Genomic DNA, 23320 nt, shown 5'->3' on the forward strand with positions numbered 1-23320 from the left:
TGACTCATAGCGTTTGCAATGTTTTTTTTGAACACTTGTCTTATTGATCTAAACAGTACACCCACATCTGGGCCACCCCAAATTGTAGGTATTCATGAAGCAGTGTTTACTTTCACATTTTGGCGTTTAAGCGTAAGTTTCAACTGTCTTCATATAATCAGTACATACATGAAATAATTATGTCGTCGAAATGTATTGACTTGAGAATATTATATAAATACACTGTTCAATTTTGGCTATTTACAGTTCCATCGATCAAGATCTATCTATATAAATATGGGATATTCAGTATTCATGCAAAGCCTGAACGACAGAAAGGTCGTCACACACACACTCACACACGTAGACTATTTCTATCAGTATAGGTGTAAATTCAAAGCGTGTAGGCCTATAGGATCTAACAGAGAAAGCACAGAAAAAAGCATGTTGCATTATTGTACATTCTGCCGTTTTGTCTGATCTGTTCACTCGGCTACTGCCCCAGTCTTAAAAAGTCTGCAGCACACAGATACTGCACAGTGTAGCGCCAGCGCAGCATACCCAGGGAACCAGGCTGGCTTTTACATGACCATTGATGTTGATGTTTTTTCTTTACCAATGAAATGTTGGACATTATGTCATCATACCTTCTTCATCAGCGTTCGCTTTCTGGAACAGGGGGTGATGGATCTTTTTTTGAGTATGTCACACATGTTCTGGGCATTGGTCCCTTGTGATGAGTTTTCACCAATGTAGTTTTTTTTGGCCTGTGTTTGTCGACTTTTTGTATATCGGTAGGTTTCCGGCATCGGTTAAAATGTATTTTCTATATTTACAGGTTCCTCAACTGCTTGACCTGCGCGCCACTCACATGAAGTACCTTCATGATTCATGCGTCATCTGTGATATTTCATTCCTTAGTGAAAATGGAGTGACAGTGACACTAGCGTATCCTGAGTCATCTGTGATATATTTTTGTGGCAATCCACTGTGATATAGATCATTGTGTCGTATGATGTGCAATAACGATCTATGGTATTAACTTTAAACCCGCTTTTGCCGGTCCCAAGCCCGGTTGTGTAAGGGTGAGAGTTGGACAATACTTCCTAAGTCTCGTTCATAAACGTGTATTGATGTTTCCGTTATCAGATGCTGTTTCATGCATTATTTCTTTGCAGTTTACTGTCTCATCTCACCTCTATAGTATCTTTGTCTTGTCCACTAGCCTCCTCCTGATGTTCCATGATTTCCTCTCCAGTAAGTTGAAGTCAGACACAATTACTATCATAACATGGCTTTAAATACACCTTTACGAACGATTATTAACCACTCAGATGGCTCGTTCTATTTATGTACTATTGGTAGACAACATGTGTTATTCGTGTACACTGTTGCCATGACAGTTTTCCCTTAATTTTTATTTGTTTTACGGTTTGATTTTCCATTCCATTTTGTAATTCGGATTTCTTCAATTATGACCAGCCACTGGGCCTCCATAGAAATTGTTTGTTTGGACTTGTGCATTCATTTCCCAGTCAACGTCTCGTTTCATCGTTTAGTACTGTTTCCGGTGCAGAGTAACATGGCGTTGCAGATGTACAACTGAGCGGTGTATGTGCATTAAACTGAACAAACAGAAGTATAACATTGTCGTTGAACCTGATATGTGTGCAAGTTAGTTGATTGGGGTCGTATTTGTGTGCCATGTGTGGTCAAATTCTAGTTTTATTGACTAAATTGACATTTCTGTCGCAAGTGGGGAATTGGCCACTTTCAATTGGCGATCTAGCGCACAGTCGGAAATAAATTATTGCATGGCCTGTGCTGTAAATGTCTTCATTCGCCAATTGACGTATAATACGTCGATTTGCTTATTATACGCCGATTGGTGGTTGTCCCCGACCTGATGATTGGAGATGGAATTGGAAAGCCAAATGTTCTATTTGTTATTTATTTTCTTTCTGATACTACATGTCTTTGTCGTAGTGTCTTTAAGGCAGAATCAAATGAAAATCGAGTTAAATAACAATTTCACGTTTTCAGAAAAATATAGTATTTAATCACAAAAAGTACATGAATGAGTACTCCAAACTACAACGCAAAAATAAAAATGTGAAACGCATGTATCTTATATAGTCTAGCAATGAACCTTTCTGTAGTATACATGTTTAATTCTTCTTTTGCAAAAATCAAATATATGAAACAAACTTTCAGCATTAGCATACAATTTGACGCTCCCATCTTTTGCTCGACCTCATGGTCACAATCAACGCACAACATATACACATTTGACAGCAACACGAGAGAAAAATCCAAGTTTTAGACGTGTTCCATGCGTCTACACAATCTCACATTGTGATCGTGAGTAACGTAACAAGCAAGTGACGTCACATCAGACATTATGACGTCATGCTATCCGTACATGCTTGCCAACGGCTCTTACAAGAGGGAGAGTGGGTAATCCGAATTATTATTAATTATATTAGATCTTTTAACGAGTAATGGCATTATGAATAATATTTGTCGGTAACGGTCTTGTAAACGACGAGACCGGAGGTCAAAGGGTGTACACGAACTCTCATCTCGTATAATTCCGTACTCCCTGCTAGTGACACGTGTATATCAAAATGTTTGTGTGACAAATCAGGCCGCCAGTAACTCAAAATGTAAACATGGTCACCTACGACATGACAAGCAGATGACGTCCAGCAATATTCCAGCTATATGAGAGTGGTCTGTAAATAATCCAGTCTGGACCACACAATCCAGATCCGGGTCACGGGGACATATGGTGAATAGATGTTATAGTACCACGCCCGAGTCATCTAAACACAAAAGCATCAGGGGTATTCATACCCGCTCCTGGGTCACACGAAAAGAGACGAACAAATGAAGGCGATCCATGCAGAGAGACTTCACTTTAACGATGACGACAGGTGTTAGTCTGCCGGTGTAACTAAAATGTAAGGTACGTGTAGAACCACATTGACAGTTTAAAGATTGTCACACTAGGTTTCAGCATCCCTTTAACCGCAAATACACACGCACTTTCTCAATAAAACGGTACAGGAATGTGAAAATATACATTTATGTGCAATACTCTTTCGACGAAAACCAATTGAAAACAGTCGGACAACGCTATATTTAAATAATTTCAAGTTTATTTCAACGGGTGGCCCAGTCGTCTAGGGTGCCGCGATTCCCTGTGCCAGAAACCTATGATCGTGGGTTCGAATCCCGGTTCGCACCGATTATGTTTCTAAGTTTGTCATCACCATACTCGTGCTTGTGGGTTTCACTGAAGTAGTAAACGTCTAAGACCTGCATCACTTCGGGCTTTCCTCCCACATTAGGCTGACACGCCGTGATATAACTGGAATACTGTTAAAAGCGGCGTTAAACCAAACTCACTCATTCATTCCTATCAGAGATGTGTGAGGCGATGGCGACCTAAGTGTACAGTTGCACTGAGAATCAGCTACAACATCGGGTTCTATCTGTTCCATCGCTGCCACCAGTCACAGCATCTAACAGAGCGAGGCTTCCAACTAGACACGAAGTTAAACTCGCAACAGACTGACCATTAGGTTTACAAACAACGATGCCCATCCTGAGGCCGAATACACTTCCCTCACCTAAATTATCTGGTTAGTTTGTCAATTTGTCATGTAATTACTTCAGTGAGAATGCAATTCCAATGCATAATTTTAAATTAAGTATTTTTTATACCTTCCTAGGAGCGCTTTGAGAAGCCATTCTCGTCTGGATAGAGCAAAATGTAAATATACATGTCTAATGGACATAAACCGACTTAGAAACCCATGCGGTCAGTCACCTTCTACGGAAAAACGGTCAGACTGTCATAAAGCGGTGAAGGCACACGGGAGAATGTCAGCGCCAGATGTATATGACGTTTATGCACCAGTCGTGTGTACATGTTTATATAGATGGGTGACAACTTTGTGTACTGGCTTCCATTCATCCAGTCCTGGCCTCATTCTGAGAATTCTATAGGCTGCCCTGTGTTGTGTGACATGTATTCGATCTGAATAGATTGTGTTCCCTTGACATTCCAGTATGAAAGTCAGCGCTACAAGGTATACTATTTACCGTAACAAAAGCCTATTCAAAAGATCGTAAATACATGACAGAAGACTTATACGCGGATCTGGCACATCGCTCTACAGCTGAGCTGACAAGCAGTGTCTTCTTCACGTTAAGATGCCCCGAAAAGAAGGATGTCTTGCCTTGATCATTTTAGTTGCTGTTCACCAAGCTTCTGGGTCGAGTAAGTAGCGTGACAAGTCTAGTACACATTATTAATAATAGTATTATGGAGTGATGTTGGTGAGATGAACTGCGCGAAGATAAAATACAGCGAGACATTTTGTTGCGACAGTCCACCGCGACGAAGGCAGGACAAAGTCTCCGAGACCTCTAGAGAATATATTAAAACATGAAACCAACTCTATTCGGCAAGTCTAGATTGCCTCATGTCTAGATTAAGGTAAAACATTGTTCTGGGCTCTAATTGGATTTTATTTTGTCATTTTGAAGCGACATATTTTTAAATTTTATTTTATTTCTGGGACTAAAATAGTTGTTAGTATAGGCGACACACTGCGAATTCAGAAAGCACAGTTTTAACACGAAAATATACAACAAAAATGAATCTTCAATCTTTCTAATTCGATGTTCATTGTTTAATTACACCCGCTACGAAACAGTACAGTCTGACTGTGCTTTCAATGAACATGTAACATGGATGACAGAACAGTCTAAATTGTATTTTCAGGCATTGGTGACCCAACAGCCGCGCCGAGTAAGTATTACTTCAAAACAGGAAGGTTAAAATGTTGAACTCTTCAGTATTACAAATAAGTATTTCATGACTTTGTGATTTGGCATTTCACGTTCAGTAATCGTGTAATTTAGGCACCAAATATATCACCATGAGCAAACACATTCCTATTCCACGAGCTGGTACAGTAGGGATCTTGCCTTCACCTTTCCTTGTTTGTGTGTTATTTCACTCAGCATTATTCCAGCAGTAGTTGAGGGCATCGGTACAGTACCGCTCCTGGGTTCTGATTGGTTGAGAGGATCACGTGACCTCTGTGACGTCACTTCTTGTCACGTGACCTGAAGGATGAAAGCGTTCTTTCGGGAGAGATGGGTGGTCCTGAAAAGGGCCGTTTTGGGGTGTCACGCGTGACTACAAACACACGTTTTATCCATAGGGTGATGACGTCATTCGTTCATCCACGCCGAGGAGTTGTCACTCGTGTATGTCTACATGTCTGTTACCATTTGTGTTTCCATGCAAACGTCATGTACAACGTGTTTTAATGAAAAACGTGGTGCCATGCGTGACTACAAACATACGTTTATCCATAGGATTATTATGTATACGGAGGAGTTGGCACTCGTGTATGTTTGCATGTGTACTGTCACGCGTGTCTTCAAACAGACGTGGTGTACTTCGTGTCTTCAAACACACATGCTGTACTACGTGTCTCCATGCAAACGTGATGTACCAAGTCTCTCCATGTAAACGTGGTGCCACGCCTGTCTTCAAACATTTATCCATATGATTATGACGTTGTCACTCGCTCATCCCTGCTGAGGAGTTGGCACTCGTGTATGTCTACATGCGTACTGTACTTGCATGGAAACACGTAGTACATGACGTTTGCATGGAAACACAAATGGTAACAGACATGTAGACATACACAAGAGCCAACTCTTCGGCGTGGATGAACGAATGACAACGTCACCATGTGTGTTTGAAGACATGAAGAACATCACGTGTGCATGGAGGCACGCTCGACAGTACACATATAGACATACACGAGTGCCGACCCCTCGCCGTGGATGAACGAATGACAACGTCATCATCCTATGGATAAACGTGTGTTTGTTGTCACGCGTAACACCACGTTTGCATGTCAACACGAAGTACATGACGTTTGCATGGAGACACGCGTGACAGTTCGTATGTAGACCTACACGAGAGCCAACTCCTCGGTATAAATAAACGAGTGACAACATCATAATCCTATGGATCAATGTCTTTTTGAAGACACACACATGACACTACGTCTTGCATGAAGATATGAAGTACATCACGTTTACATGGAGAGACGTAGTACACCATGTGTGTTTGAAGACATAAAGACCATCACATGTGCATGGAGGCACGCGTGACAGTACACATGTAAACATACACGAGTGCCGACTCCTCGCCGTGGATGAACGAATGACAACGTCATCATCCTATGGATAAACGTGTGTTTGTAGTCACGCGTGACACCACGTTTGCATGTCAACACGAAGTACATGACGTTTGCATGGAGACACGCGAGACATACGTATGTAGACCTACACGAGAGCCAACTCCTCGGTATAAATAAACGAGTGACAACATCATAATCCTATGGATCAATGTCTTTTTGAAGACACACACATGACACTACGTCTTGCATGAAGACATGAAGTACATCACGTTTACATGGAGAGACGTAGTACACCATGTGTGTTTGAAAACATGAAGTACATCACGTGTGCATGGAGGCACGCGTGACAGTACACATGTAAACATACACGAGTGACAGCACCTCGGTATAAATGAACGAGTGACAACGTCATCATCCTATGGATAGACGTGTGTTTGTCGTCACGCGTGGCACCATGTTTGCATGGAGACACGACATACATCACGTAGGCATATCCCTACATCACGTTCATGTCTGTGCCTGTCGATTCACCTTTAGAATTCAGGCAACAACTTTAGAATTCCACAACATGATCGTAGCGCTAAGGTGATCGCCGATATGACGTCAATCTAGCAACAAAGTGGCAGAGTCGTCGACTGTGTATGATAAGCTCGTCTCAGTGAGCTATCATATCCACATGCCATCGCCACACCAGTCAGTGTCCTGTCAGGAGACAGGTGGCAGACCATCCGTACCTTTGCACCACAGCACCTTTGTGGGTGAAGAAGTGATCGACTTCTTCCCCAAAACGGCCCTTTTCAGGACCTTTGCTTTGACGACCCTCAAACTCAAACAAAGAACCCACCTCCTCCTCTTCCCTCCCTCCCTCCCTCCGTCCACCACCACCCCTCCCTTCACCACCACCACCACCACGTCTATTTTTAGAACAACAAAAGAACAATAATGTCGATCTTGGTCACTTTTTACGACCGCTTCTCTGGGTTTTTTCCCCCTTCCCCCCCTCCTCCCCCGGAAACGGATGCGACGCCCTCTTGGAGGTGCGCACGCCACCGGAAACGGATGCGACGCCCTCTTGGAGGCGCGCACCACCGGAAACGGATGCGACGCCATCTTGGAGGCGCACGCAACCGGAAACGGATGCGCAGCCCTCTTGGAGGTACGCTCGCCACCGGAAACGGATGCGACGCCATCATGGATGCGCACACCACCGGAAACGGATGTGACGCATGCGCAGGTCACGTGACCGGAAGTGACGTCACAGAGGTCACGTGATCCTCTCGACCAATCAGAAGCCAGGAGCGGTACTGTACCGATGCCCTCAACTACTTCCAGCTATATGACGCGGTCTGCAAATAGTCTATGTGGGCTAGACAATGGTGATTGATATAATGAGCATTGATTTACGCAATTGGGATACGGTGACATACATGTACATAAATTAAGTTAGCGAGCTGATCCCTTTAGTCGCCTCTTAAGCTTGCAATAAGCACGGGTTACTGAAGATCCGTTCTACCTCGGATTTTCACGGGGATTCGCCTAGAGCTACTCGTGCCACTTGTGTACACTGACACTGCGCCATATGAACACATCTGTGATTTAATGAGGGATACAAGTATTTATGCTCAAATATTCTAATGTAATTATGAACCGGATTTGTCTATAGTGTGTTGTCTGTTAAAAGCAAACACAAACACCAGTCAGGTATGTCGATCTTGAAGCAAATCGCCGTTCACGGTACGAGTAAGTACCACTCCCACTCACTGGGAGTGTTCTCTCCACGCTCACTGTCTGGCGCGGTTACACATCTACAGCGGTATTCTCCCTTTGTTAGGCACACTGTATTTGGGTTACCGGGTCTCATCAACAAAACGCTTTCCGTTTTCAAAATTTGTTTAAATGAAGGTAATAATAAAGCACACTCAGCAAATACCCTTTATTCTGTTTCAAATATTTATTTCCATAACGTTAATATCATTATAAGTTCAATAAAACACATGGATTGAATTGAGGTAAGCTGACGACGGAGTTTGGGCCATCAGCTTGAGATACGGTTTAATGTAAAGCAAACCCGTTGTATCCATCTTCCCGAGGGTTAGCTGAGGAAATATGGAGTTATATTTTGGCTGGACTAACGAGTCTATTCATAGTCCAATCAAAATCGCGTAATTAAATGAACATCCTGTTCGTAAACAGCCGTCCAGATTTTGGTGGATTTCCGGATTTGCAATGCATGCGGACGTCAACTTAGTGTCAACAGAATTTTTTCAGATCATTTCATGTTTGTAATCAAGGTGTCCACGTGATTTGATGCATTTCGCGCAGTAAGACCCGTTTTATTACAATATTGATCAGATCGTCTTTACTTGTTTGAATCCAAAGGAAGTGATATGTGACGTGAAATCTGATTGGTCTGTAGAAGGGACATAACTCGTAGTAGCCACTGATGGCGCTACGATCGAACAGAATAATTCCAGCCTAGTCTCTTGCTTCGGGAAGATCGTTGCCACAGTCTGGACAAGAAGCTGTTAAATAGCAAAAAGGCTTCTCAACGCCATAGTTGTTAGGTATGAAGAGACACGAGCGACCCTTATTTCAACGTTATATTCACTACACAATGCGTTTTGAGGCTACATCATTCCGAATTGAAGTGGCGAACTGAAACAGATTTGGCATTGTTATACAGATCAACAGGAGAAGCCAGATTTTATGATAGACTGGGTAAACTAACAGTGAGGTTTAACGCCGCTTTGAATAGTATTTCAGTTATGTCACAGCGTGTCAGCTTACTTTTGGAGGAAAGCCCGAAGTGATGCAGGTCTCATACGTTTAACGCTTTGGTGAAACCGACCACGAGCCTATGCACATAATCGGGGCGAATCGGAATTCGAACCCATAATCATAGGTTTCTTGTTTATCCAGGGGCGGTCGGGTAGCCTAGTGGTTAAAGCATTCGCTCGTCACGCCGAAGACCGTCTTCGATTCCCGACATTGGTACAATGTGTGAAGCCCATTTCTGGTGACCCCCGCCGTGATATTGCTTGAATATTGCTAAAAGCGGCGTAAAACCATACTCATTCACTCACTCACTCACTTGTTTATCCAAGGGATGCAACTCTGCACAGCGAATTGTGGCAACTAAGCTGACTGAGCAATCCCCCGTAGACTAACAACAAATGATACTTGTTTATTTACAGAGATGTTGAACTGTTATGACAGCTATTGGTCGAGATATCCTGTGTAAAATATAGTTGGTTACTTCTGAACAACTAAAATATCATCATCATGGTACTCGTCATCACTTCATTGACATCTTACGACCTCTTGCTCTACAGGACCATGTACCGAGGATGAGCCGATGTCCGCTGGTTCGTGCTGGGTCATAAAGTGTGAGGGTGGTTACCTCACCGATTTTGTCACACTCCGGGTGTCCGAGGAGTGCTGCCAACAGCCCATCCATTCAGATCTCTGCCAAAGCGCCTACCCAGGTAAATATAAAAACTTATCGCCAGAGATACTCATTCTTCATTATCTGCCTAAGCAGATTCCGCCAGGCTTAAAAGGCTCTAGTGATGAATATGTTATCACCCAAAGCCTCTTTGCTGCATTTTTAAAATTTTAATCTGTACAGAATAATAATAAGGCCAGAAACAAGTGAATGAGTAGTTTAATATCTGACACAGGTATATACCTCAGTGACACATCATATATACACCATCGGTTATGGCTGTTCGGCATTGCATTCTTTATTACCATGTTCAGAAAACACACATCTTCCCCAGGCAAGAGGTGTTAACTGACTTTAAAAGTCCAGTTTCCACCCTTGCCGAACTAAGCTGGAATTCCTAGGCTCGAACGTAGCGCCACCAGTGGCTATTACCAGTTCTAAGCCTCTCCTATGGACCAATCTGATTTCACCTCTCGTATCACTTGCGTTTGCTTCACACAAAATGGTGGCGCCCGGTCAGGACGATCTGATCGATAATCACGATCTATATTGTGATAAGACGGGTTTTACATAGCGAAATGCATTAAATCACGTGAGCACCTTGATTAAAAAGATGAAAAGATTTGGAAAATATCTGCTGACAACGAGTTGGCGGTGCACATGCTTTGCAAATCCTGCAATCGACCGAAATCTGCACGACAGTTTACGAACCGGATTTCGATTTCGGTGCGCGATTTTGATTGGACTATGCATAGACTCGTTAGTCCAGCCAAAATGTAACTCCATAATACCAGCCTAGTTCGGCAAGGGTGGAAACTGGACTTTTATAGTCAGTTAACTCTCTTGCCTCGGTAAGATGGAAAACACACATGGCGTAACCATTTACCCTATCATTCCGTTTTATTCTAAAGGAATCGACGTTTTCAGGTAAAGGGAAGTGAAGCACGGCCCCCGTTGTACTTTGTAACAGTCCTGAAGTTTCAGTAGTTTTGAATGGTATCATTAACTCTTTGCTTAAGATATATTCTCATTGTTTTTAGGTTGATTAGTAATACATACCCGTTTGCAATTGCACGATTGAGACTATTATGTTTCGTGTCATCATTCTCTCATGCTAAACTTGCACGTCCACTTCTCCTGTTCACGCTAAAAGTAACCTCTGCATGCGTGATTCACCGGTTCACGCTCAAAGTAACCTCTGCATGCGTGATTCACCTGTTCACGCTCAAAGTAACCTCTGCATGCGTGATTCACCTGTTCACACTAAAAGTAGCCTCTGCATGCGTGATTCACCTGTTCACACTAAAAGTAGCCTCTGCATGCGTGATTCACCTGTTGAGGCTGAAAGTAACCTCTGCACGCGTGATTCACCTGTTGATGCTGAATGTAACCTCTGCATGCATGATTCACCTGTTCAAGCTCAAAGTAACCTCTGCATGCGTGATTCACCTGTTGATGCTGAAAGTAACCTCTGCATGCGTGATTCACCTGTTGATGCTGAATGTAACCTCTGCATGCATGGTTCACCGGTTCACGCTCAAAGTAACCTCTGCATGCGTGATTCACCTGTTCGCGCTCAAAGTAACCTCTGCATGCGTGATTCACCTGTTCACACTAAAAGTAGCCTCTGCATACGTGATTCACCTGTTCACACTAAAAGTAGCCTCTGCATGCGTGATTCACCTGTTGAGGCTGAAAGTAACCTCTGCATGCGTGATTCACCTGTTGATGCTGAATGTAACCTCTGCATGCATGATTCACCTGTTGATGCTGAAAGTACCTCTGCATGCGTGATTCACCTGTTGATGCTGAAAGTAACCTCTGCATGCGTGATTACCTGTTGAGGCTGAAAGTACCTCTGCATGCGTGGTTCACCTGTTGATGCTGAAAGTAGCCTCTGCATGCGTGATTCACCTGTTGAGGCTGAAAGTAACCTCTGCACTTGTGATTCACCTGTTGATGCTGAAAGTAACCTAAGCATGCGTGATTCACCTTTTGAGGCTGAAAGTACCTCTGCATGCGTGGTTCACCTGTTGATGCTGAAAGTAACCTCTGCACGCGTGATTCACCTGTTGATGCTGAAAGTAACCTCAGCATGCGTGATTCACCTGTTGATGCTGAATGTAACCTCTGCATGCGTGATTCACCTGTTGATGCTGAATGTAACCTCAGCATGCGTGATTCACCTGCTGATGCTGAAAGTAACCTCAGCATGCGTGATTCACCTGTTGATGCTGAATGTAACCTCTGCATGCGTGATTCACCTGTTGATGCTGAATGTAACCTCAGCATGCGTGATTCACCTGCTGATGCTGAAAGTAACCTCTGAATGTATCCTTCACCTGTCATGTTCACAGTGACGTCATGCATCTATACTTCACCTGTAATACTAACAGTGACCATCTGCATCTATACTTCACCTGTCATGCTAACAGTGACCACCTGCATCTTTACTTCACCTGTCATACTAACAGTGACCTGCTGCATCTCTACTCCACCTGTCATACTAACAGTGACCACCTGCATCTATACTTCACCTGTCATGCTAACAGCGACCTTCTGCTTCTATCCTTCACCTGTCATGCTAATAATGACTACATGGTTTTATGGGAACCGTTGGTTCATACATGTATACTTCGTGTGTTACAGTTCAGTTCACCACATGGTATCCTACCACGATGTCGACCACGATTTCGACCACGTTGCCACGTAAGTCGTTGTTCGTACAGATTGCCCTGATCCATACACACTGATATAAACTGAAAATGGATACTCCGGATTACTGGATATACTAACGAATACTATGACACAGGGATTCGGGTCGATCTGCGTACTATATAGCATAAAATGTTTATTCATTGGCATTTATGACAGTCTGTTCAACTGATACTTCATGCAATGTGTTTTATTTGTTTGTTTGTTGTTTAAAGCCACTCGCAGCAATATTCCAGCCATGTGACAGCGGGCTGTAAATAATCGAGTCTGGACCAGACAATCCAGTGATTGATATCATGAGCATCGACCCACGCAATTGGGATACGATGACATGCATCAACCAAGTCAGCGAGCCTGACCACCAGATCCCGTTAATTGCCTTTTACGACAAGCATGGTTGCCTTTTACGGCAAGCGGGGGCTATTCTTCACGGGTCTCATGCAATGTATAACATTGGAATAGGTGTCGAGATTGTTCGCTGCCCTGCCCTGCCCTGCCCTGCCCTGCCCTGCCCTGCCCTGCCCTGCCCTGCCCTGCCCTGCCCTGCCCTGCCCTGCCCTGCCATGCCATGCCCTGCCCTGCTATGCCCAGATCTAGTACGACCGGATCCCAACCTATCCGACACGACCCACGATCTGCAACTCACTAAAATAACATTGGAAGTCGACTGAACATCTTACATATGTATACATGTAGACCATATATCTTTATTTCAGCTACAACAACTACAACATGCCGTAAGTTACTGTTACTTTCTTCTAAAGATAGACGTAATGTCTAGATTTAAGCACTTGATGCAGTTGATGAAGACCTATTGTTGACAAGGAAACACCGAACCTAAATGATGATGTACTGACTCCCATAACCATATACCAACAAATAAAGTCTCAGTTTTCTGCGTAAACAGGATACAAATGTCTGCTTTGCTTGGATTTGTCGATGACTCCAGGATAGCATATTCATCTTCCATACAGAATATGACTTCGTAATCACATGCATGTCCATGCATGTCTCGCCTGTTTCAGCATGCGAGATGAAGCTCTATCACCACGACATCTGTGGCCAGTACGCCTTCTGCGGCGACTGTTACATCAACATGCAGACACTGACGGTGCGCGACGATTCCGAAACATTACTCTGTTGTACGTGGACCCGGTCGTCTCGATGTCTGAAGCTGTACCCTGGTATAAACACTTATTAAAAACTTAAAAGCATCAATGATATCTCATGAACTAATACAAGCAGAAATCTGATTTAATTTACTATAATATAACTTAAATATAATGGCGACATCACAAACATCACCTGCTAACGTTAATGAGATCATTTTGAATTCATTCTGGCTTTGTTCATGTTATTTTATAAATAAAGTATATAATCTTAAACGAGGTTTATCAATTTCATTTCAGACCTTTTGACAACAACACCACCTTCAAGCACACGTAAGTAAAGAAAAAAGACACAAGGTGAAGAGAGTCCTTGAAAACATCAACTATGTATGCTGAAACATGGAATGATTCCTCCTTCCATGCTACCAAGGCTTCACTGCAATGTCTTCCTCCTTCCACGCTACCAAGGTTTCACTACAATGCCTTCCTCCTCCACGCTACCAAGGCTTCACTGCAATGTCTATCTCCCTCAAAGTTACCATGTTTCAGTGCAATGTCTTCCTCCCTCCACGTTACTATAGCTTTAGTGCAATGTCTTCCTCCCTCCATGTTACCAAGGTTTCAGTGCAATGTCTTCCTCCCTCAATGTTACCAAGGTTTCAGTGCAATTTCTTCATCCCTCCACGTTACCAAGGCTTCACTGCAATGTCTTCCTCACTCCACATTACCAAGGTTTCACTGCAATGTCTTCCTCCCTCAACGTTACCAAGGTTTCACTTTAATGTCTTTCTCCCGCCATGTTACCAAGGTTTCAGTGCAATGTCTTTCTCACTCCACGTTACCAAGGTTTCACTACAATGCCTCCCCCCCGCAATGTTACCAAGGTGTCACTACGATGTCTTCCTCCCTCCTTGTCACCAGGGTTTCACTGCAATGTCTTACTCCATCCACCTTACCAAGGTTCAGTGGAATGTCTTCCTCCCTCCACGTTACCAAGGGTTCACTGCAATGTCTTCCTCCCTCCACATTATCAAGGTTTCACTGCAATGTCTTCCTCCTGCCACGTTACCAAGGTTTCAGTGCAATGTCATCCTCCCTCAGCGTTATCATAGTTTTAGTGCAATGTCTTCCTCCCTCCATATTACCAAGGTTTCACTGCAAAGTCTTCCTCCCTCCATGTTACCAAGGTTTCACTGCAATGGATTCCTCACCCCACGTATCAAGGTTTCACTGCAATGTCTTCCTCCTACCACGTTAACAAGGTTTCACTGAAATGTCTTCCTCCCTCCAAGTCACCAGGGTTTCAGTGCAATGTCTTACTCGCTCCACCTTACCAAGGTTTCAGTGCGATTGTCGTATTCCCTCCACGTTACCAAGGTTTCACTGGAATGTTTTCGTTACTCCATGTTACCAAGGTTTCACTACAATGTCTTCCTCCCACCATGTTACAAATTTTCTACTGCAATGTCTTCTTCCCACCATGTTACCAAGGTTTCACTGCAAAGTCTTCGTCCCACCATGTTACCAAGGTTTCACTGCAATGGATTCCTCACCCCACGTATCAAGGTTTCACTGCAATGTCTTCCTCCTACCACGTTAACAAGGTTTCACTGCAATGTCTTCCTCCCTCCACGTCACCAGGGTCTCAGGTGCAATGTCTTACTCCCTCCACGTTACCAAGGGTTCACTACAATGTCTTCCTCCCTCTATGATACCAAAGCTTCACAGAACTGTCTTCCTCCCTCCACGTTATCAAGGTTTCACTGCAATGTCTTCCTCCTACCACGTTGCCAAGGTTTCACTGCAATGTCTTCCTCCTACAACGTTGCCAATGTTTCAGTGCAATGTCTTCCTCCCTCCACGTCACCAGGGTTTCAGTGCAGTGTCTTACTCCCTCCACCTTACCAAGGTTTCAGTGCAATGCCCCCCCCCCCCCCCCCCACACACACACACGTTACCAAGGGTTCACTGCAATGTCTTCCTCCCTCTATGATACCAATTTTTCACGGAACTGTCTACTTCTCTCCACGTTATCAAGGTTTCACTGCAATGTCTTCCTCCTACCACGTTACCAAGGTTTCACTACAATGTCTACCCCCAACCATGTTACCAAGGTTTCACTACAATGTCTTCGTCCCACCATGTTACCAAGGTTTCAATACAATGTCTTCCTCACCCCACGTTTCCAAGGTTTCACTGCAATGGCTCCCTCCTACAACGTTACCAAGGTTTCAGTGGAATGTCTTCCTCCCTCAGCGTTACCAATGCTTCACTTCAATGTCTTCCTCCCTCCATGTTACCAAGGTTTCACTGCAATGTCTTGCTCCCTCCATGTTTCCAATGTTTCACTGCAATGTCTTCCTCCCTCCATGTTACCAAGGCTTCACTACAATGTCTTCCTCCCTCCAAGTTACCAAAACTTCACTGCAATGTCTTCCTCACTCCACATTACCAAGGTTTCACTGCAATGTCTTCCTCCCTCCATGTTACCAAGGTTTCACTGCAATGACTTCATCACTCCACGTACCAACTTGTCACTGCAATGTCTTCCTCCCTCCACGTCACCAGGGTTTCAGTGCAATGTCTTCCTCCCTCCCTGTTACCAAGGTTTCAGTGCAATGTCTTCCTCCCTCCACGTTACCAAGGCTTCACTGCAATGTCTTCCTCCCTCTATGATACCAAGGTTTCACTGCAATGTCTTCCTCCCTCCACGTTACCAAGGTTTCACTGCAATGTCTTCCTTCTACCACATTACCAAGGTTTCACTTTAATGTCCTCCTCCCTCCATGTTACCAAGGTTTCACTTTCCTGTCTTTTCCCGCCATGTTACCAAAGTTTTACTACAATGTCGACCTACTTCCACGTTACCAAGGTTTCCACTGCAAAGTCTTCCTCACTCCATGTACCAACGTTTCACTGCAATGTCTTCCTCCCTCCACGTCACCAGGGTTTCACTGCAATGTCTTCCTCCCTCCCCGTTACCAAGGTTTCAGTGCAATGTCTTCCTCCCTCCACGTTACCAAGGTTTCACTGCTATGTCTTCTTCACTCCACGTACCAAGGTTTCACTACAACGACTTCTTCCGTCCACGTTAACAAGGTTTCCAGTGCAATGTCTTCCTCCCTCCACGTTACCAAGGTTTCAGTAGAATGTCTTCCTCCCGCCATGTTACCAAGCTTTTACTACAATGTCGACCTACTTCCACGTTACCAAGGTTTCACTGCAATGTCTTCTTCACTCCACGTACCAAGGTTTCACTACAACGACTTTCTCCGTCCACGTTAACAAGGTTTCCAGTGCAATGTCTTTCTCCCTCCACGTTACCAAGGTGTCACTGCAATGTCTTCCTCACTCCATGTTACCAAGGTGTCACTGTAATGTCTTCCTCCTTCCACGTACCAAGGTGTCACTGAAATGTCTTCCTCAATCCATGTTACCAAGGTGTCACTGCAATGTGTTCCTCACTCCATGTTACCAAGGTTTCACTGTTATGTTTTCCTCCTTCCACGTACCAAGGTGTCACTGCAATGTCTTCCTCCACAGCTGAGTGCCAGGATTCGGACATTCACATCAATTCGGACTGCTACTGGATGCGATGCCATGACGGCAAGTGGCAGAGACCGGAGCCGGCCATGACTGAGCACTGTTGCAGCACCTACACCTACTTGCCGGAAAGATGTGCCATTGGTATCTATGAAACAGGTAAAACTTAGTTTTAGTTATTTGCTGTGAGTGTTGTTTATTTCACATGTTTTTGTCATTGTCATTTCCGGTTCCAGTACAGAAGTTGTGTCCTTTTATTGTTTTCATATTTGTTTCTGCAGAACCAACTATGACTACGACAACGTCAACACCGTCGCCAACAACGACGACAGTGACAGAGCCAACGACAACACGTATTTATACTAAATTACATTATCAAACGTTATATAACTGCTTGTTTATAGTCTACATGACTATAAATTAATGTACAATGCGATCGATTCTGACACTTCTGCAGTTTCCACAGACCAGTTCAGGGTGTCTCTATATGAGTGCATAATCTTCCCCTCAAAATACAACATGCAGACGACGACGGCATAAGTAAATAATTTTCGTTCACTTTATTTCCTCCATGATATGCCATCAATCATTCAACTGTTTCCTTTCGTGAAGTGAGTTTTGGTTAACGCTGGTGCAAGAAGTAATCAGTTATATCATGGCTTATTCAGGGAGAAACGTCTAAAGTTACACCGGTTATACGCATTTTACCCTTTAATATTGAAAGTCAATAGGAAATGTTACATATATATACATGTAGATGTGTATCTTTTTTCAGTTCCAACAACCACACCATGCTGTAAGTTACTGTTAATTATTTCTTCTAAAAGTAGACGTTACCTCTCAATTTAAGCACTTGATTCAGTTGATGAAGACCTTTTGTTGATAAGGAAACGCCAAACTGAAATCCTTGTCACAAGAGATGATGTACTGACTCCGAACAAAAAAACCCTCAGTTTTGACTCTTAAGATCGATGTTGTTCACATATCTGCTTTGTTTGAATTCGTAGATGATACATAACCAGCATATTTGTTTTCAATAAAGAATATGACTTCATAATCACATGTGACATACTGACCATGCATGTCTCGTCTGTTTCAGTATGCCACACAATGCACCATTACCACGGCATCTGTGGTCAGTACGCCCTCTGCCTCGACTGTTTCAACAACGTACAGACACTGACGGTGCGCGACGATTCCGAAACATTACTCTGTTGTACGTGGACGCGGTCGTCCCGATGTCTGCAGCTGTACCCTGGTATACAAACTAGTTTCAAACTTATCAACCTTTTGTGACGAAACACTGCTGTGTGATTAGGTTCTTAGACATATTAATAAATTGCGAATGTATTCCTTCACCAGAAAAAAACTTGGCATTCGGAAGTAAATGCCCCAGCTTTAATTGAATTGTAAGACCAAGATTTAACAGTTGAGTTATATAAACTGGCCTTTTGATATGAATCTAATGTTGATTTTTGATTGGTTAACGATCACCATTTTTTTCACATGAAACTTAACGTGTAGGAAACTGCAACCTCGCAGAACGTGTTGCGCCACTCGCACGCTTTCATCAAATTCATTTTGAATTTTTACCTTAAATTGTACTATTGTACAGCTTACTCAAAGTGATGTCACAAAAAATCCTCTACCAACGTAAATAAGTCATTTTAATTCAATCAGCTTTATTTCAAGTTATTTTATTATAAAGAGTTTAATCTTAAACGATGTTTATCATCTTCATTTCAGAACTTTTGACAACAACACCTTCAAACACAAGTGAGTAAAAACTAAAGACACAAGGTGACAGGGTACCTCGGACTTATCAACTGTGTTTGATGAAACATTATTTGCAATGTACATACCATCCTGTCTACCTTCAAGTTACCATGGTTACACAACAATGATTCTTCCCTCCACTCTATTACGGTTTCACTATAATGTCTTCCTCTCTACACGTTACCAAGGTTTCACTATAATGTCTTCCTCCACAGCTGAGTGCCAGGATTCGGACACTCACATCAATTCGGACTGCTACTGGATGCGATGCAAAGACGGCAAGTGGCAGAGACCGGAGCCGGCCATCACTGAGCACTGTTGCAGCACCTACAGCCCATACACGCCGGAAAACTGTGCCCTTGGTTTCTATGATACAGGTAAAACTTAGTTTTAGTTATTTGCTGTGAGTGTTGTTTTTTCACATGTTTTTGTCATTGTCATTTCAGGTTCCAGTACAGAAGTTCTGTCCTTTTATTGTTTTCATATTTGTTTCTGCAGAACCGATTATAACTACGACAACGTCAACACCGTCGCCAACAACGACGACAGTGACAGAGCCAACGACAACACGTATTTATACTAAATTACATTATATAACTGCTTGTTAAGAGTCTACATGACTATAAATTAATGTACAATGCGATCGATTCTGACACTTCCGCAGTTTTCACAGACCTGTTCAGAGTCTCTCTATATTGGTGCATAGTCTTCCCCTCACAATACAACATGTAGACGACGACGGCATAAGTAAATCGTTTTCGTTCACTGTATTTCCTCCATGATATGCCATCAATCATTCAACTCTTTCCTTTCGTGAAACAAGTAATTAATTGGATTCAAAGGTTTCTTATAGTCAAGGAAATAATTGTAAAAAATCCTGTACTATTTCAGCAATGTGTTCTGGTAACGGGCTGCTTCAACAGGGTTACAGTCATTGCTGGGATCTCTACTGTGTGAGTGGGAATTTGGCGACCCAGCCATCTTTGACCCTCACATGCTGTGAAGAGTTTGTGATACACAACTCTCCCTGGTCCCAGGATTGCTACAACACGTTTCCAGGTAGTTAAGAAATGTTGTTACCATATCTGCACACTATGTTCACACTGTCATAAAACATATCCACACAATCACAAAATGCCATCACAATAAAACACCATGTCTCCACAATCACACACACGATGTCCACACAATCAAACATCATGTCAACACTTACACAAACCATATCCACACGATCACATCATGTCCCCCCACACACACGCACGCACGCACACACACACACATACACCATGTCCACACAATGAAACATGATGTCCAAACCAACACAAACCATATCCACACACTCACACACGATGTTCGCGAAAAGGTGAGCGTAGCATGCCCCACCGGTGGCACCCGTCATAAACACATCCAAGGGCAAGTCGATTGCTCACCTGAAAAACCACGGGAACATATGGTACAAGTCATAGTAGGAAAATGCATCGGGCATAATTCTTGTCACTGATGCGTCAAATTTGTAAATTACCACCTGATGTATACCATACAATCGAACATGCTCTATTGTACCTCAAAGGCTGTGAATGGCTGGAGCTGCAAGTCATCCCTCTTCCTATACAGTCTTTATGCATAGACCTAATTATGAAAGAGATGAGGCAGTCTCTCTGATCTCCTTTATTTCTAGTTGAGGTGGGTAAATCAGCGGCAGGAAACTGGCTATTTGATGGTTGTTTAACGATATCATATCATCGATATACATGAATATTAAGTTAAACTTCTTGGCAAAAAATCACCTTGTTTTGACTTTGGCCAAATCACCTTGTTTTGACTTTGCCAAACCGAACAGATAAGCAAGAGGGGGAGGCACAAATACTGTCAATTGGGATGTCTACTTTTTGCCAAAATATCCTACCCCAAATTTGACATAGATGTTATCAATGAGGAAGTCCAGCATTTCGCATTTTATATTCTCAGTAAAGTTCAGATGGCATTTGCCTCATTTTTGAGGAGCTGTAAGGATATATATGTTACTGTATCTATAGTCATTACATTTTGTAACAAAAGCTCCATGGATCAAGGAATGAAGTTTTCCATAAGTTGTCATGTGGGATAATAGTGTACAAAGTTGCAAAAATCAAATACTTTTACAGAATTCAACATGGTTCTTTTCTGAGATTGTAAAACTTCAAGAAACACATTTGAGTTTATTAGAAATCACATGGTTTTAATCCCACTTGTCGCGGGTACGTTCTGTGAATATAAAGAAAGTCATTCCTTGATTGTATTAGGGATTATGGTTAACCGTCGGAATGGGATTTGTTGGTACATTTGCTTGACCCAGCATTATATCTCATTGTGTACAGATTTTATATTGAGCTTTGGAATCCAGTACAAAAGAGGAATGTAAATGCCTACAACACAATAGCCTCACACCATGACGCACTCTGCCTACAATATTTCACACTCTTCTAACACCATCACACACTCTGCCAGCAACATGACACTCCGCCTACAATATTTCACACTATTCTAATACCATCACACACACTACCTACAACATTGCACTCTATTCTCACACCACCACACACTCTGCCTACAAGATTTCACACTATTCTCATACCATCACACATACTACCTACAACATTGCATCATATTGTCACACCATCACACACTCTGCCTGCCATATGACACACTATTTTAACACCATCACACACTCCGCCTACAATATTTCACACTATTATCATACCATAACTCACACTACCTACAACATTGCACTCTATTCTCACACCATCACACACTCCGCCTACAACATTTCACATTATTCTCACATCACACACTATTCTCACACCATCACACACACTACCTACAACATTGCACACTATTCTCGTACCGTCATACACTCTGCCTACAAGATTTCACACTATTCTCACAACATACCTCACTATTCTCACACCATCACACACACTACCTACAAAATTTCATACTATTCTCACACCATCACACACTCCGCCTACAACATTTCATATTATTCTCACATCACACACTATTCTCACACCATCACACACTCCGCCTACAACATTTCACATTATTCTCACACCATCACACTATTCTCACACCATCACACACACTACCTACAACATTGCTCACTATTCTCGTACCGTCATACACTCTGCCTACAAGATTTCACACTATTCTCACAACATACCTCACTATTCTCACACCATCACACACACTACCTACAAAATTTCATACTATTCTCACACCATCACACACTCCGCCTACAACATTTCATATTATTCTCACATCACACACTATTCTCACACCATCACACACTCCGCCTACAACATTGCACACTATTCTCACATCACACACACACTACCTTCAATATTTCACGCTATTCTAATGCCGTCACACACTTTGCCTACAACATTTCACACTATTTTCACACCATCACTCACTTTGTCTACAATATGAATCACTTTTTTCACACCATTACACACTCTGCCTACCAGATTTCACACCATTCACATACCATCACACACACTACCTACAGACAGCTGTAATATTGCTGAATGCACACGTGAAATAGCTTATTTACGCACGCATTGTACTCATTTGAAGGCAATTCATAACTTGTGGACATGCAGAAAAAGTGTAAAAGTTTATAAACAAATGACCTTTCTTTCCTTTCAGAACTATACCTCCCACGTAAGTTCATGTCAACCATCGTGTATAATGTATATAAGAAATAAAGATAAACTGTCAGATTGGTGCACAGCCAGTAAATCGATGACGTTGCTATGTGTACCTGTAATATTTTAACACTTTATCAACAGAATTAAGCTTTAGAATATTAAATTGTTATGAATATAAAATAATACTTTTTAAGACAGCAAGACATGAAATGTAAAATTATGAGCAGATACTTTTTATGTAATTTTGGTCAAGCACGTGTGATGAAGTCTGTATAAATCTGTAAAGACATACAAAATAAAATTTTGAGTAAACCTATTTGTATTACCTCATTTGATATTTAACTTTGCTTATACATATATAGCCTATATATTTTACTGCTCAATACACATGTGTTATTATTAGGATGTACTTCTGATGAGGTGAATGGCTGTGCGTATCGCAAGTGCTCGGGCGGTCGCCTTATGGATTTGGTGTGGGCAGTTATCTCTGAATATTGTTGCCAACCCGAAAATCGCCTCGACATGGCCTACAGTGAGGGCGGATGTGATGGTATGAACCTTATTACTAAGCCACTGTTGATTGTAATGACATGTAGAACTGGTGCCTTGATAGATACATCGCCGATGTAAGAACAGGAGATCAGATGAACCAAGGACCAGTCGCACTTCAGCTTTTACTGCTCATAGTAGCAGTCGAGTGATTGTTTTGTTTTAGCTATTCACAATATACCGTTCATAATACCAAGGCAACCTTGGGAATTTAAATTATTATATTTTTGAAGACATGATTACATTTAGTGATGTCAAATAAGTAAATATAGGTTTCCC

General features: G+C 42.6%; 1 protein-coding gene across 4 annotated transcripts in view; it reads left to right on the top strand.

The window, feature by feature from the left end:
- The first annotated feature begins 4163 nt into the window (after positions 1-4163).
- Positions 4164-23320, top strand: part of LOC139472260 (mucin-3A-like) — a 53390-nt gene continuing 34233 nt past the window's right edge. For 2 of the 4 annotated variants that reach the window (XM_071254663.1, XM_071254664.1), the window contains exons 1-17: positions 4164-4267; positions 4775-4801; positions 9548-9700; positions 12310-12369; positions 13092-13112; positions 13401-13559; positions 13785-13817; positions 17028-17186; positions 17309-17380; positions 17803-17823; positions 18127-18285; positions 18774-18803; positions 19019-19180; positions 19302-19373; positions 19695-19862; positions 22491-22505; positions 22896-23042. In XM_071254663.1, coding sequence (XP_071110764.1) covers positions 4201-4267; positions 4775-4801; positions 9548-9700; positions 12310-12369; positions 13092-13112; positions 13401-13559; positions 13785-13817; positions 17028-17186; positions 17309-17380; positions 17803-17823; positions 18127-18285; positions 18774-18803; positions 19019-19180; positions 19302-19373; positions 19695-19862; positions 22491-22505; positions 22896-23042 — 1525 coding nt within the window. In that variant the 5' untranslated portion in view covers positions 4164-4200. The remainder of the gene's footprint in view (positions 4268-4774; positions 4802-9547; positions 9701-12309; positions 12370-13091; positions 13113-13400; positions 13560-13784; positions 13818-17027; positions 17187-17308; positions 17381-17802; positions 17824-18126; positions 18286-18773; positions 18804-19018; positions 19181-19301; positions 19374-19694; positions 19863-22490; positions 22506-22895; positions 23043-23320) is intronic. The other 2 variants (XM_071254665.1, XM_071254666.1) reach the window with 2 other exon arrangements.

This window comes from Haliotis cracherodii, unplaced genomic scaffold (assembly GCF_022045235.1).
Source record: "Haliotis cracherodii isolate W230 unplaced genomic scaffold, xgHalCrac1.p SCAF_24, whole genome shotgun sequence".
In the NCBI taxonomy this organism is placed as follows: domain Eukaryota; kingdom Metazoa; phylum Mollusca; class Gastropoda; order Lepetellida; family Haliotidae; genus Haliotis; species Haliotis cracherodii.